This window comes from Alligator mississippiensis, chromosome 9 (genome assembly GCF_030867095.1).
Source record: "Alligator mississippiensis isolate rAllMis1 chromosome 9, rAllMis1, whole genome shotgun sequence".
NCBI classification, from domain to species: Eukaryota; Metazoa; Chordata; order Crocodylia; family Alligatoridae; genus Alligator; species Alligator mississippiensis.
The window spans coordinates 70,237,005-70,253,237 of record NC_081832.1 but is presented as its reverse complement, the minus strand read 5'-3'; the positions used below and the strand labels follow the sequence as shown (position 1 = coordinate 70,253,237).

At 46.9% G+C, this 16,233-nt stretch overlaps 1 protein-coding gene across 5 annotated transcripts in view; it reads right to left on the bottom strand.

Moving 5' to 3' along the window:
• The window catches only part of JADE2 (jade family PHD finger 2), a 144,552-nt gene that overhangs the window by 115,972 nt on the left and 12,347 nt on the right, over nucleotides 1–16,233 (bottom strand). For all 5 annotated transcript variants that reach the window (XM_019478521.2, XM_019478518.2, XM_019478522.2 and 2 more), the window contains exon 3: nucleotides 14,848–14,933. In XM_019478521.2, coding sequence (XP_019334066.1) covers nucleotides 14,848–14,933 — 86 coding nt within the window. The remainder of the gene's footprint in view (nucleotides 1–14,847; nucleotides 14,934–16,233) is intronic.

Sequence of the window (16,233 nt, the reverse complement as noted above, 5' to 3'; positions counted from 1 at the left end):
GGCACAAAAATGTTATAAAGCTTATAATTTATCCATCTTCCATCTTAGACGCACCTAATAATGAAAAATGAACCATTCGCATTTTAACTCCATTTACTCAAGTGTGAGACGTATTTCAGCAAAGCACCAAAAGCAAAACTAAAAGGGAACAGAATGGTCTGGTGCTTAAACATGATCCACATTTCAAAACAACTTCCCTGTAGCTTATGAGTCTCTCCCCAGCCCAGGTAGTGGGGGAAACAGAGCGGCATACTGATCTATCCTTAGTCAGACGATTGCCTTTGTGGATGCTCTTCTAACTACTCCAGTGCTGGATTTAAGAGAAGGCAAAAAAATTAGTAAATCCCCAAACATCTCTCCCCTTCCATGCCTTTTGATTTCTGAACTGAAGGAAACAAAAATTAGGAGTCTTCATGCTTGTGAAATTTCAAACCACAGAGGAAGAACATGCTGCTCAGAAGAGAAAAGCATACACTCAAAAAAGGCCCAACCTCCCTTTCAAATAGTGTTTGCTTACTCCAGGGCCTGGAGGGGCTTCCAGAGCAAAAGATGACGAGTATCTCACAGTAGGGTAAGGGGAGGGAATGGAAAAATAAAAGCATGTTTAAAATGGTGCCACAGGAAACAAAAATGTAAATCTGGTAGCAGACTGAAAAGGATACTTCCCTTTTAACTCCTTCCTTGCAGGCCTGTGCAGTGGCAGGACATGGTGGCAGCATTCCTCAGCCATCCCCATGCTGAGTTTTTTCTGCTCAGTGATGATGCCCTGCCAGGTGTCAGACAGGACTGGAGGGGCATTTTGCCTAACGCAACAAAATGTTAGGAAACAGCCAAGGAGTTGAACAGCACCTGATGGCTTCCAAGTGGTTTCTTTCCTCCTGTCAAATCTTCCTGCAACTGAGAATATCTTGCTATGCTGCTTCTAGAGCAGGATCCCACTTAACAACCCGGAGCACTTGCCCCACATCTCTGCCTGTCGTGCTCTGTTTCATCACAAGCACTACTTTTCTTTTAGCTTGCTTGTCTGGATTGGACTCAGGACAGACAGGGATCTGCAGAGACTGTTCACTAAAAGGCATCTCTAAGTTTCTTCGCAGCAACTAATACACTCTTTTTAGTGCCTAAAGGTGCAGGGTTCCAGCTACCTCAAGGCATAATTCATGGATTATGGAGCCTCTCAGTTGTAAGACACCAGTTCAGATCTAGTCTGACATCTATAATAACCAGAAGCCATTTGTATGTGACAGCTCCTGTGTGTGAAACAACCACATCTACAAAAGCACTACGGAAAATCTCAGGCCAGTGAAGAGAAGGACCATGGAGATTAAGGTTTCTGTCACCCCAGAAGTGGCTCCTTTGGGTTAGGACTGAGAAAGCCCAAACTGCTACTGCTCGCTCAGTCTCCAGGTGCTGTCAGTGTAGCCTCTTTCACGGGCATGCAGAGAAAACTGTGACAGTTCTTTGCAGGAGAAACCTGCCACTTGGGCGCTTCACAACTTTGGGTCCTATTTGTTTTTCATCTTGGCTGATTAAAATCCTATTGCCAGCAGATTGCAGTCCAAGCAATAGCACCTTCCCTTCTTATCCAGTAATTCAATACATGCCTCTGATTTTGTGGCAGCTGCTCCCCTGCCATCAGAGCAGCTTAATAGACCAGGTACCGGCACTGTCTACTAGTCCCTGAACTCTGGAGGGGATGTCTATCAGTTACATCCCACACTGTCATTTTAGTTGCTGCTTTTCATGTCTGTAAATCACCTAAATGGAGATGGTCGTTTCTGGCCTTTAGCTTAACAGGGATGTCCGACTGACTCAGCCTTGAGTTTGCTAAATGCTGAAGGAAACAATAATCCTCAAATCTGGCCTGTATGGAAAGTCTTTTGACTTGGATGTGTGTCTATAAATACCAATCTGCAATGATGAACAAAGAGATGGTTTTCCAGGTGCACATTCATCATTTTTCTTCACTCCTGTGTTGGTCCAGCCATTTTAAAACCAGTGAATATAATGAGAGACTAAGTTCAGGAGCTGCTGAGCAGCTGCTAAACCAGCCCTATCATCACCCCTTTCCTTGCAAATCTCCACTTCACTGATAGACAAGAGGCCGGGTAAATCCCCGGTGTAACTGCACTGCAGCAACACAGGTCTAATTATTGACTAGTCCCTAGAGTTTCTATCCAAGGAACCAGCTCTTCTATCCAAGGAAGAGCCGGCTTTGTCAACCAGCTCTGCTCCTGCCACCTGTAGCCATTTGTCCACAACCGAAATGAGTTGTTTGATCACCACTGCAATCCTGTTAAATCCATATATATGAGAAATTAGGGCTGTGTGAAACAGCATTGTTTCCTTTCGACTTCCATTTCACCATTTGGAAGGGACAGTGCCAGCAGCAGCAGCATCAATCTTCCCCGGTGCTGGGCGTGGGCTGTGCCCAGCGCCGTACCCAAGCGGCAGCAACAGCCTCCTCCCATCCAGCACACAGATCCAGGGGCTCGTACCCCCAGGAGGGCTGCGGGGCTGTGCGGGACTCCTCCCAGGGGTGCAGGCCCCCAGATCTGTGCACTGGATGAGAGACCAGTGGCAGCAGCAACTTTCCCTGGTGCTGGGTGTGGGCTGTGCCCAGTGCCAGTCCCAGGCGGCAGCAGCAGCCTCCTCTCAGCCAGCGCGCAGATCTGGGGGCTCACACCCCCAGGAAGAGTCCGGCACAGCCCAGCAGCCCTCCCAGAGGTGCAGGCCCCTGGATCTGCATGTCGGATGAGAGGAGGCTGCCTCCTGGGACCAACACTGAAGCCAAGTAAGCCCAGCCTTAAAACTCAAAGTGTTTCAAATCTTCAGAAACATTTCAAGTGCCCTTGTTTTGTTTCAAAGTCTTTTGCTTAGTTTTGATTTCACTGTTTTGAGCTTCAAAACATACTGAAACAGCTTTGAAATAAAACACCCAGGAAAATTTTGCGCAGCCCTATTAAAAATTATTTCAGGCCAGTTCAGTGCAACCCCCTAGACTGAAATTATTTCTCACCAGTTGCATACTCAGATTCCCTTTCGCTCCCTTCTTTTCCAGATGTCTTGACAACATCAGACACCATCAACCTCAATTTCCTCAATTTCCTCCAACAGGACTGTCTGATAGGTGCATGTTCAGTTCCTACTACAAGAATTAATGAGTGGATGCACACATGGCCCACTAGGGCTCAGCTCTGTTTCCTGGCTCCACTATAAGACCCCTGCCCTCTAGTTTGGAAGTTATCTTTGTGGTATGCTTATCAACATCAGAGTGAGGATTTTCTGCCACATCTTCAGTTTTTAGCTACGCACTCTGCCTGCCAGAGCATGGTTTTAGCTTGGGCTGACTGTCTTCAAGATGACCAGTCTTGAAAGTCTGTGAATGTGCAAAGCACCTAGCAATACCACAGGTTTCACTGTAAACAATAATTAATAATACTTGTTATTATTTCTGGAGTTGGCTCCTGGAAAATTGAGGTGTTACGGATTGAGACCTCAAGTATGTACTTGTAATAACCCCTCCCCAAGGAAATTAACAGTAATGGGTCTTCAAAGGGTGTCATGTTTCCATTCACTTCAACTGAGGTTAGGAAGGGTGATCTTATGCTTGGGGCATATGTCAAGGAGTTAGAAGTCAGATTCCATTCCTGATAATGTCTTCGGCTTATATGCCTTAGGCTAAATCAGCTAACTTCTGAATGCCTCAGTTTCTTCACCTGTACTACGGAGATGATAACACTTCCCTGCCTTGCAGCCTATGTTCACTGTGCCAGATCCTCAGCTGGTATAAATCAGCACAGTGCTATGGACTTTACTGGAGGTACACTAGGTTACACTCAGTGGGCATGTCTACACATGCATTTTATGCTGGCCTAAATTTACAGTGCAGTAAATGGGAATAGGCTGGTGTCTACACATGCAAGCGACCTGGGACTAAATTCAGTCCCAGGTCAGAGAAGCCTGCCATGTGCCCCTGTGGCCACCGGGGGAGCTCCAGCCACTTGGCTGCCAGCCCTTGGGACTAACTTTAGTCCCAAACTGGAGCCAGAGCCAGCTGCCAGCACTTGGGACTTACTTTAGTCCCAAACTGAAACCAGGAAAGACAGTCAGCCAGGAGCCCTGGGGCTGGGCTCAGAGGCTAGGGACAGACATTACACATAAACTGGTGTAAGTAATCAGAAACTGGTTTAAACCTGTAACAGAACAGGCATTCAGTGCACATAAACCAGTTTCAAAATGGCCAAAATCGGTTTGAGATAAACCTGGTTGAATGTAGTATCAGACTTAACTAATTTGGCTCAAACCAGTTTATGCAATGTCTGTCCCAGACCCCTCCCTGGTTTAACTTAAAACAGAGTCCTCCAGTGTCCCAGCGTGCTCTCTGGGCTGGTCTCTCTGCACAAGCCCAGCAGGGCTGGCCCCACCCCTCTGCTCCCCAGCCAGAGCAGGGACAGGCAGAAACAGGCAGGGGAGAGGGTCTGGCCAGAGAGGGGTTTAATTCCCCCCTCCTTGTCCTACTAGCAGGGACCTGAGCCGGGTCTGCCGGGTGCTCCCCCCTCATTTACTGCAGCGGGGGGGGCCAGCATGGCACCTGAGGCAGAGGGGGCAAGGAAGGTGCTTATTTTCCTTACTGCCCCTGGGGGACCACAGCTGGGTCTGCCCACCCCAACCGCTGCCGCTGAGCAGCGGAATAAGGCCCCTGCTGTCCCCTCCACCAGTTGCCAGAGGGAGGAAGAATAACCCCTGTCCCCGCCCCCCACTTGAGGCCTTGCCGGCTGGCATCTAGCCCCACCAGGTGGGGGCTGCCTGGGGACCTGGCTTCCCAGACCGGCTTGGAGGTGCCGACAGGCCCTAAGCCCGGCAGACACCCGTGCCCTATGCACCTGGGGCTGCACCTGCACAAGCAGCAGCGGGCTGGCCGGGGTAGAGGGCTGTTCTGCTGCTATGCCACTTTGGGTGAAGGGATGGGACGCTTCTGCCCTGGATGTGGAGCTCCCGGACACCCTGGAAGGCAGAAGCCCTGCATAGAAGGCTTCTGTCCAGGGACTGCAGCCGGAGCTCCACACATGGGGCAGAAGCCACTGGACTGAAGCTCCACTCCCTCCGCCCCTGCCATCTCCCGGAGCAGTTCAGGAGTGGCAGGAATGAGAGGGGGAGTAACCACTGCAGGCAAGGGGAGCAGGCTTCCTAGGGGAGACTAACTCCCCTCCCTGCCCATCTCTGCCTCAGGGGCCATGGCAGCCCACTGCTGCAGCAGCAAGGGGGGAGTGCCTGGCAGGCCCGGCTCAGGTCCCTGCAGGTGGGTCAGGGAAGGGGGAATTAAACCCCTCTCTGGCCAGTTCAGCCCAGCCTGGCCACACCCTTCCCACCCAGCAAAGCTTCCCTGCAGCTGAGGGCACTCTCTAGCACCCTCCAGCCCCGGCCTGAGCAACCGCAGGCATGTGTCCTCAGTTTCTCAGTCCAGTGGGGATGTCTGTGCTGTTACAAACTGGTTCAACCTAGGCAAGTTAATCTGCAAAGCAGTGGCGATGCATTCAGGGTGCATGGGGGTGCACCCCCTGACAGGCCATGCTCCCAGCTTAGGCAACAGGTGGGGGGCGGGGGGCGCGAGGGCAGGCGGGTGCGCCAGTGCCCCCCTGTGAGCGCTGGCCGGGGAGTACTGTACTGTAAGTGCTTCAATCAGAATAAACTGGAATCTGAACCGCAATGTGTGTCCTGTGATACACTACGACTGGAGCCCTTCATTCTGTTTCATAAAAAATGGAGTTTCCTTACAACCAACCTCACTGCAAGCACGTTTCTCTATGTTCTTGTAACGCCCAATTTCAAATATGGGCAGCCCTGGTGTCACTATGTCCCGATTTATCCTTTGGGAAATCACTTTCTCACTGTCCCGAGGACTTTCTTTGAAATACAGCTGAAAAAAATCTGGGGGTGGTGGCCAACGATCCTGTCACATCTACACTCGACTATTTTGATTCCATAGCTGCAGGATTCTCCGAATGTGCCACTTCTCATAGGGTTCAGTTACTGCAAAACATTTCTGCTCCATTTCTTACCACTTCACATTTTTCTCTGCCTATCAGTCCCATTTCTGAGTCTCTTCACTGGCTTTCTGTAAAATTCCTGTATCGATTTCAAGGCTCTTTTACTCACTTACAAAACCCTTTAATAGAGTGGCCTATCCAGTCTTGCTGACATTCAGCTCCAGCTTTAAGTTCTTAGTCAAGGGCTGTGCTTTTAAAGTGACTGCATGGTAGGTCTGAAGCTGCCAATTATCTAGTTAGTCCCAAACATCAATCTGAAAGTATTGGATCCAGATACTTTAGTAACTAGTCTCCACTTGTGTGAAATCAGCTTCTGGCTGAGATCCAAGGAGCTGAATCTGTTTTGGTCTTTAAATCTAAACTAAAGAAACACATGTCTAGCACAGTTTTTAATTAGCTTTTAAAACTCCAATGAGTCCATGAACTATTGTTTAGGATTCTGCATCATATGAATGCACACTGCATTGTGCTGTGCTACGGGAGGACAGAATGTGTCTAATCAAACATAGGCTAGATGGATGCATAATATTAACAGGCGCTTCCCAACCCTAATCTCTACGAGTCTACGATGAGTATTATTTAAAAGCCCCCTTAGCATGTGATATCTGTTTCCCCACTTCTACCAATTATCCACAAGTATAAATAGAGGACTTTGTTCTATCAGCTCTATGCTTGAAAAGAGACTTGCATCAGGCTAGGTTTATGGCAGCCCAGACTTCCCAGGCAGCAAAACCATGCAGAGATAAAGGGGTAGCAGTCCCTTGACCTAGCAACCAATACTACTGATTACTATTGGCCTACCGACCAGTACAGGGAGAGATCTGGGGGTGGAAATCACAGTCCACAAACCGTGCAAACTCCTGGGGGCTTTCAATTTGCCTCTCTAAGTAATAAGTTAATGTTACAGGGATGGATTTTCCACCAATGAGAAGATTTCCATTGACTTCAACAGGTTCAAGACATGCTCCGCAGAGCTCATAAATTCTAATTCTATTGTAGTGAAATATTAATTCCATTCTAATGTCATGATCCAACCTTGTGGCAAATATCCGCTTCCTAAACCATCTAGGGTGAAAGCAGAACACATATAAACCATGCCGTTAGCTCCCTAAAACACAAACTGACCCCTACAGGACCAAAACTGGAAGTCCTGATTCAACTGGGTTTTGCCTGACATGGAACTGTACTACAAGTCTTCACCCTTCGTGTATACTTTGGTGAACCCACTGACTTTTGCCACTGTCAAGGCAGAATAACAACCTGAGTGATGTCTTCAGGATATTGTAAGCCACTGCTCCAGAACCCCCAGCAAAGAGCAAAAGCACTTACTGCTCAAACTTTGTTTATAGAGAAACATTTTTCGTCCTCAAAAGTTGAAGCAGAAATAAATCATAGCTACTCTGAAGTGCTTTGTACTGCAAAGCACTGGCAGAAAACATGAGGGAAATTATACCCATCATTCAAAATCAAGTGCATGTAGAAAAACAGAATATATTAGCCAGTGAGACAGGATACAGTACAGGTGGAAATTTAATGACCTTTATCCGCTTTTGAAATCTCACATTCGAATCTCTTCCCTTTTATAAACCTAATAATTTGGAATTTTTCACTGCTGTCTTTCTATCCACAACAGTAACACACAATTTATTGTGGACAATTTCTCGGTAGTTAACATATTCCGTTTGGCTCTATGAACATCACTTTGAATGATGGGCATAATTTTTCTGTGGTTGTGCAGCAATGGTTCACAGCATGAAGGACGTGGGAGTGCTTTTTGTTTTCTGAAACTAATCTATCAGGTTTTCTTTTAGGGGTTTGGTACAACACTCTTTTCTTTCTGATTGCAGTCTTGACTGATGACACACAGTACCTAGTAATCACCAGTGCAGTGAGGGCCATATCCTTCCAAATGGAAAACTTGTAAGTTATTGGAAATGGAAAGTATTGATAATTTTCTTCTAATTTGGTAATAAATGCATTTTTCTTCGGTGGTCGTTTTTGCCTCACTTAAGGAGGTAGATACATGGATGCGTGCACAAGTGCTTTACACGCCTGTGCTCAGAGGGCAGATGGTTGTTTGCCAGTGTTTGGTGAGCTAGGATTGGCAGATCTGGGATGGAGGGGCCCAGACTTCGAATAGCAGGGTCCCATAGGGTGGGGATAAAGTATATCAGCAGAGTCAAGTGGGAAGCAGAAAAATGAAAGCGCAGGAATGCCGAATGTCAGGGTATTGAGGGAGATGGTGCATGGAGAAGTCATAAGCAGAAGGACTAAACAAGACCATTTAAGCCATCCAGTTTTTTCAGAGCAATCTTGTAGGACTTTAACCTGGGCTCTACCCAGTGCTACTGGCTACTCAGTAAGTTTTGAAAAAGAGCAAACCAAGTAATGGGTCAACTGAGCCACCTGACCCCTGTTGTCTTTCCTGCCTAGTGCAGGGGGACCGGACCCAATGATCTTGCGAGGTCCCTTCTTGGGGGTCGGACTCGATGATCTATTGAGGTCCCTTCCGACCCTAACATCTATGAATCTATGATTCTAAGTAGTGACGTCTGCAGTAAAAGCCCCGGGGAGGCTTGGTGATTGCACATGTTCCTTTTATATTAGCTGGCGCCCAAACTGTTAATGACCTTCGCTGTCCGTTCCAGCTTCACTTCGGTCTTCACTGCTCCAGCCAGTGCCCTTCAGATCCGAATGCATTATGTCACATTGTTCTAGTTCACTCCAAGTGAGAGGAAGAGGCAATACTCAGTGGCAGAGGTAAGAAACGTGGCAATGCTTAAGTGCGTATCTGTGAGCAATGATACTATCTGTCTGTGAGAAAAACAGAGACTTAATTTGTTCATTTGGGAGCCTATCTGGTATCCCTTAATCTACTCTTGTTCCTTCTCAAAATATTGGATACCAGGGGTTCAGCAAACAATAGAAATTAAAGTGGGAACAAGCAGCATATTTGTCTTGCCCTTCTCAGCAATCAAAAGACAATGGCATTAATTTGTCATGACCACACTGGTTTGGGAAAACTGACAAAAACGCTGGATTCAATTTACAACCCTCTCAATGAAGCCTCAGTTTTTTTGGCTGAGCAAATACCTCCTTTCTTTTTTGGATGGATTTTCTCCCTCTGTCTTTCTTACAGCACAGAAAGCTTAGTAACTGAACCTACATTACAGCCCTTCCAGTACGTGGCAGGGCTGGCCTCATACACAGGTAAAGAATGAAGCTGCATGGAGCCCTGTGGTCAAGGCCCATTTTCTCTCCAGTCCCAACATCAAAGAGGAGAAAAGAAGTCTGCTACATGCAACAGGTTCCCTCCTAGCCCTCCCCTGGGTCCTTTGGCACTGGCCCACATTCTCTTTTTGGGGCTTTTGTGAGCCCTGTGCTGTCTGGGCGACTCAGCCATCATACTCAGGGCTAGGTGGGAGGATTTAGCTTAAGATCAGGCTGGGCGTTCAGGCAAAGATGTCTTGAGTTTTAATTAAGGTTATACAAATTCCCAAGGAGTGAGGCAAAAGGATGCTAATGGACCCGGTGGGTGCCAAGTACTCTTGACAGCTGAACCCTGCGACTGCTGTCTCTATGCCAAGGCTGTCCAAGGGATTTGTGCTCTCCATTTTACGCATGGGCAAGGCACGGGAGGTGCTGTGCAATGCATCCACCTCACTGGAGAGAGTGCAGGGCTTTTCCAGCTGACTCCTGAGCTGTTCTATGGGGAAGGACAATTCTCACCTTTGCAATACTTCAAAGAATTAAAAGCTGCAGCACAACAGAGACTTGGGCCCAGACAGGGCTCTGTAACATGCACTGCTAAAAATGACTGTGCTCCCTGGCAATGGCCTGCATCACAGATGTTTACAAACAGCTCAGTACTTTTCCATGCTAAGAAGCTTGTTTTTCCAGTTACCTTATGTTGGGCTTTCAATGTGTATGGTTAATCCCTTGTCACATAGTCTTTCATAATAAACATCACCCCCTGACCTAGCTAATAACTGCGTAACCTCCTGCCTTTGATTCTTTATCTCCTGCTTATGTTGTCATAAGGAATGCAGATGGCAGCTCAGCCTCCAACCTGTTCACAGACAAGCAGGAACACCACTTTGAAAAAGACACTGGAAAGTAATTTGGGATTATCCAGGTGTGTGAAAATCACTGGTTCCCACTAAACTGTCCTACAGAAGTGGTTCCCCACAAAGCTGTGGGGGATGAAGCGTGAGATGGAGTGCAAACATTTCACAGTTCAGAGCTGGCGGGAGTGAAGGTTTTGGTTCAGATCATTTTAACGGTGACAAATCCGGATCTGGGTCCAGATCTGGAAATGGCTACACTTGCCTTCTAAAATTCTGACGTGTTCAGGTGCAGGATTTTGCAGGACCAAGACTTGGGTCCTCATGCTATCAGCACACCTCTCTCAGGCTGTCCCTCCCTTGAAAGCCTCCATCATATATAATACAGACTTAAAGAAAATGGCACCTCTGTACACTGCACAAGACGGGTGTGGGTGTGTGTTTCCAAACCCATCGCACAGACAGGACACATTTTGGAACCAGATGATGGCTCATGCTAAAAACTTAGACGCAATCAAGGAACAATTACTCAGTAGACCGGCCACCAGAAATGCTACCCTGAACTGCGATCATGTTGCATCTACCAAGCTACCCAGGTTAACACCGGGTCAGTCTTTGAGGAATGCCCACACTGTAGGAATCAGTGCTGGTGATTCACTCTGCCCTGAATCCCTACGGAAGAGTGCTCCAAAAGGGCATGGACTGAGCTACTGGACATGCTGGATTTGAGATGAAGCACTGAGTACTTTAGCACTCCTGGTTGTTAAACTTACCATGACACTTCTCACTCCCTTCTCGTCACTGCAGAGGCAGAAATGGATCTTGGAGTCATTATTGATGCCAAAATGAACATGGGCCGACAGTGTGGTGACGTGGTCAGGAAGGCCAACCATACCTTGTCATGCATCCACATATGCATCTCAAGCAGGTCCAAGGAGGTGATCCTCCCCCCCTCTATGCGACACTGGTCAGGCTGCAGTTGGAGTACTACATCCAGTTCTGGGCATCGCACTTCAGGAGGGATGTGGACAACATGGAGAGGGTCTAGAGGAGGGCCACACGCATGATCAGGGGGCAGCAGGGCAGGCCCTATGAAGAGAGGCTAAGGGACCTGAACCTGTCCAGCCTCCACAAGAGAAGGCTGAGGGGGGATCTAGTGGCCTGTTACAAACTAGTCAGAGGGGACCAGCAGGCATTGGGGGAGTCCCTGTTCCCCCGAGCACTACTAGGAGTGACTAGAAATAACGGTCACAAGCTGGAAGATGGTAGGTTCAGGCTAGACATCAGGAGGCACTACTTCACGGTCAGGGCTGCTAGGACCTGGAACCAACTTCCAAGAGAAGTGGTGCTGGCTCCTACCCTGGGGGTCTTTAAGAGGAGGCTGGATGAACACCTTGCTGGGGTCGTTTGACCCCAGTGCTCTTTCCTGCCATGGCAGGGGGTCGAACTTGATGATCTGCTCAGGTCCCTTCCGACCTGACCAACTATGAAACTATGAAACTTTTTGTAAAAGCTGGTGGTTAAATGTGAATGTCCTGGCTATATTCCAACTTGGGTAATTACATTCTGCCTCCCAAAAAGCCCCCTGTAGTTTCAGTTTTGCTATGACACTCTTTTCACTTTCTGTCTTAATAGCTGCCTATCACTGCTGTGCACTGTTCAACTGTGGCTCCATTTCTTTGCTACATTCCTGAGCTAACTCTATTCCACTGGTTTGAGAACAGACCCCCGTGTATAGCAGTTCATAAAGCAGAAGGAGTCATCCTGACTTGGATGCAATGCGAGATGCAAACTTTCCCAAAGTAAAGTGGCCCCCAGATCTCAGGTTGGTTAGACGCACTATAGGAGCAATTATATATACAGCAAAAGCTGTGTTAACCGGCACTTTATTAGCTGGAAAACTCTATTAACCAGCATCCGAGGGACATGGCAAAAGCAAAACTGGAAGTACCACTTCCAGGTTTCACTGCCACCGCGAGCAGAGTTCTTGCCACTCCTTCGGCCCACGACCCGGGGCAAAACAGCCTGCGCAGGGGCCCCCTCCCTGTCCCCCGGCACACTGACACCGGGGAGTGCACCAGACGGTGCATATTTGATTAACCAGCATCCTCCATTCATGTATAATATATAATATTGCATACATAATGTATTATACATATAATTGTATTTATATTATAAGAAACAGTATATTCTACCTGTTATACTTGGGTCTGGATCAGAACTTCCTCAAAGATGAGAAGTGTTTGAACCTGACTCATCTCCAGTCAAAGAATTTGTAAACAGATAAATGCTGTTTTCTAGCTGGCTGCTAGGAACTTAGTTCATCTTATACTGGTACTCAGTACCAGTGAGTGTGTCTTTGCTGTGAATGCAAAAGGAGGATGCTTGACAGGGGTCACTTTTCAAGGGAATTGCATTGGCAGAACCCTGGCCTGTGGCACAAAAACTAGGCAGCTTTCCCACCTGGTGATGTCATTCCAAAAGGCCCAGGAAGTTCCCCTTTGCTTTGTGATGAATGAGTCATATCACCAATCAGGTAGCTGGTTCTAGTACTAGTGGTTTACAGATATTATCGACTTTCTGGAAATCAAATATTCATGCATATCTAATTTCATGTCTTTCAAAATGTATAACACACAGGCATAGGCATAGGCCCAGGCCCAGGAGAAGCCATTACCCCACGGAAAGCAGTCACCATACCCAAGAAGGAAATGCTGAGAATTCCCTCCTTTTTTTAATGGTTCAGCTAACAGAAGGAACTGGATCATTCATCTCAGTGGGCCTGTATAAAATAAACCCTACATGACCAGGCTTAATACCTGCCCTTCCCCTTGTTCTGATGTTTAAATTGAGCTTTATCTGTTATCTGGAAAGTCGCCACCAACTTCAGCTGCTATAGTGGGTATTGGAGAGAAAATGTCTGTCGGATCGCCAGGGCCAAAACCACTGAAGCTTTAGAGATTTATGTCAGCATGCAGAATTTCAGATTTACCTGTTTAATGAAAGGGAAGTGCATCTAATTTGGGTAGCGAGCACAGCACACCAAGACCCACCCCCAAATCTCTACTCAGCTCAATGAAAACTGGAGCTGTTAAGGAGTTCATGCACACGCTTGGCCAAATTCAGTGGAAATGGGTAAGTTTGGGGGCTTCAGACCACAGGTAGGAAAGTGAGATGGAGTCCCTAGCACAATGGTTTTCTTTTGACTCCAGGCACCCCTCCAAGACTTTTGTGAATTGAGTGACACACCATTTCAAAAACAAATGTATTTATTACAGCGATTACCTCTCCGCAGAGGGGCCTCACAGTGGTGGTAGGGGAGCAGCCAGGGCGGGACAAACCTGAGCCTGTGCTGATCTCCTCACACCTTGCTGCACTCTTCAAAGGATCTGGAAGCACCACATGGTGCCCTTGCACCCTGATGAGAATCAATGCCCTAGCACGTGCTAGGGGGAAGCTGGAATAAAATGTCAGTCGCACCAACACAAACCTCTTCCACATCTATCTAGACTCAACTCTGGATCAGTGACCAAAGGAAAAGTGAGCGATACTACTGTCAAGCTCAGTTCAGACTGCAAATGAAATAACAATGACCATCTTTAAATGCTGCTGCTATCACACAGCAGATGCTTAGTATAGTGTTTCCATGCCTATAGGAATTATTTCTGACAACCAATGTAGGCACAACATGATGCAGACTCGTTCCCCACAACATGGTATTATAACACAATCACAGCATGGTTCTCAGGAAAAAAGCAATTCCTCTCCGATTTGCTCAAAAGAAACCATACTACAAATCTGCCAGCAGCAAGTGTAGCAGCTACCACAATTTCATCTGTAATTTGGGCAGTGCCTTTTACCCCCTGCTAGTAGATAAAGGGAAAGGCACTGAGAAACACATCCTCCTAAAAGACAAGTGCCCCCATGAATAGAAACAATAAAACCCTGTGTCCTTCTCTACATTAAGTACCACTTCAACTGTATTATCTCCTATTTAACAGTTCCCTCTGTATGCTACTTATGCAGAAGAAGGGACACTCCATATGAAACTAAGGGTACTTTCTTCTGACCTCATAACCATACCCTATGTGACCAATTAATTCAACTCTTCATAATGTCAGACGTCAAAATCTACAATCTAATAGAGGCAGCTAATTACATGATGGAAGAATATAATTTGGGAAGAGATGTTTCTTTCTGTAGGGTTTAAGCTACCTGGTAATCCTAAACAAGCAGACAAACAGAGATACTGTAACAGAACCCACTACCACTCATGGTAAAATCAAAGAGAATCCTTCCCTGTAACTCTGGCTCATAATGTGCTAGAGACTTTCAAGCCGTTAACAAGTTAAGAACACCCATTTCCCCGGCTGAAATGGGAAAGTCCCTATGGAAGGTAATATACACAGCCGTATCCTGCTCCTTCTCCAGACAGATCCCCCCACCTCCATCCTAGGTGCCTCAAGACAATCCATACCCCACCTTGTAACTCCATGCTGGCGTGCACAACTCTCAGCAGACATAGGGAGGAAGGGTCCCATGGAGTGTGACAGCCACAGAGGCCCAAGGTAACATGGAAGCAGACTGTGCCTCTACGGCTAAGGACATGTTGACACGTAGGAGGCTTCTAAGAGGGGTCCTCTGCCTACAGGCAGCTTTAGATATCCCTATTTCCTGAACAAGCACTGAAATTGTAGAAATGGGAGCTCCTTAGAAACAAAAATGCTACCCACCTCTGAGGGCTTTTTCTCCTTCTGTCTTGACCAGTTGGATTTTGTATTTGGAAGTTTGGAGCATCTTGACACTGACGTTGCATGACCTTTTAACGAGACAAAAGATACCAGTTACATACAGAAGAGATTAATCACAGTCCTAGCAGTACCTGCATCTCAAGCCCTGTCTCTACCAGAGTGTTCCTGGGACCTGCGAGGGCATGTGCCAGAGTGGGGTCCTGGAGATGGGGCAGCCTGAGAAGGCTCCCACTACTACTGTGCTGCTCATATCTTGCCTGTAGATAGGAAGAACTATCCTGATTCTAGGGCTGTCGAGTGCTCAGAATATAAACCATAGAAAGACCAAAACTACAATACAGCAAAGGCTAGAAGAGCAAGAACCTACAAATGCTCCACAGTTAATTTCTCTGTTCCATTATTTGGTATTTCTGTAGCCAACAGGTTTACACTAATGCAGAAGTGAATCTGGGTCTATGAAGACAGGTAATAAAATACGTATAAGGCAATTCACAAATGTAGACTCAAAGAGCTTTACAAAGTGGGGAAATATGATTCTTAACCCTCTGGCACATGTTCATTTAAAGGCGCCATGGGACCTGATCCTCAGCTGCACCTCCTGCCTTGCCACAGATGCCTATCCAAATTGTGCCCCAGTGAAGCGGGGACAGTGAAGGGGGAACCTGGGATCATAACCCCAGCTCTTCCATACTGACAAGTGGAAAGCCAGGTGCCTGCAGGTGTGAGGCTCAGGACAACAATCAGCTGTTGTTTAAGGCATCATACAAACCAGCCATAAAAATGTTCTACTTTGTACGTGGAAAATTTTTATGGCTGGTTTGCCATTTTATGGTGCCTTAAATTGGATGCATGTGTAGCATCTTTGACATCTATGCCACAATTAACATGTTAATTGAGGCATAAATGTAATGTATAGAGGGGGTCTTAGAGACAGGGAAACAGAGACACTAAGTGGTCCAGACCAGTATCCTTTAACCAAGTCATCTTCAAAGTTAGAGACCTACATTCACATTTATGCTCTTTAATAAGAGTGGCTTTATTTCTAGAAGGGCTGACTTCCTGCAGTGCTCATGGCTCAGTACTTCCAAAATCTGGCAACTTTCTAAGTGATGTAGGACTAAAATTATTATAACATAACCTAAAATAGAGCACAGAAATCTGTATTTAGACTTCATATACCAAAGTGGGAAACACTGACTAAACTAATACACAGGTCATCCCACAAACCAAGGACACCATCGGATTTTGATCCAAGGACTACCAGCTCCCAGGCCTATATGCAGCCCAGCAGCCTCCACGTGTATATAATGAGAATTATACACAGTATGTTGAGTGAACATACTCTATGGGCTTCTATACACATGCAGG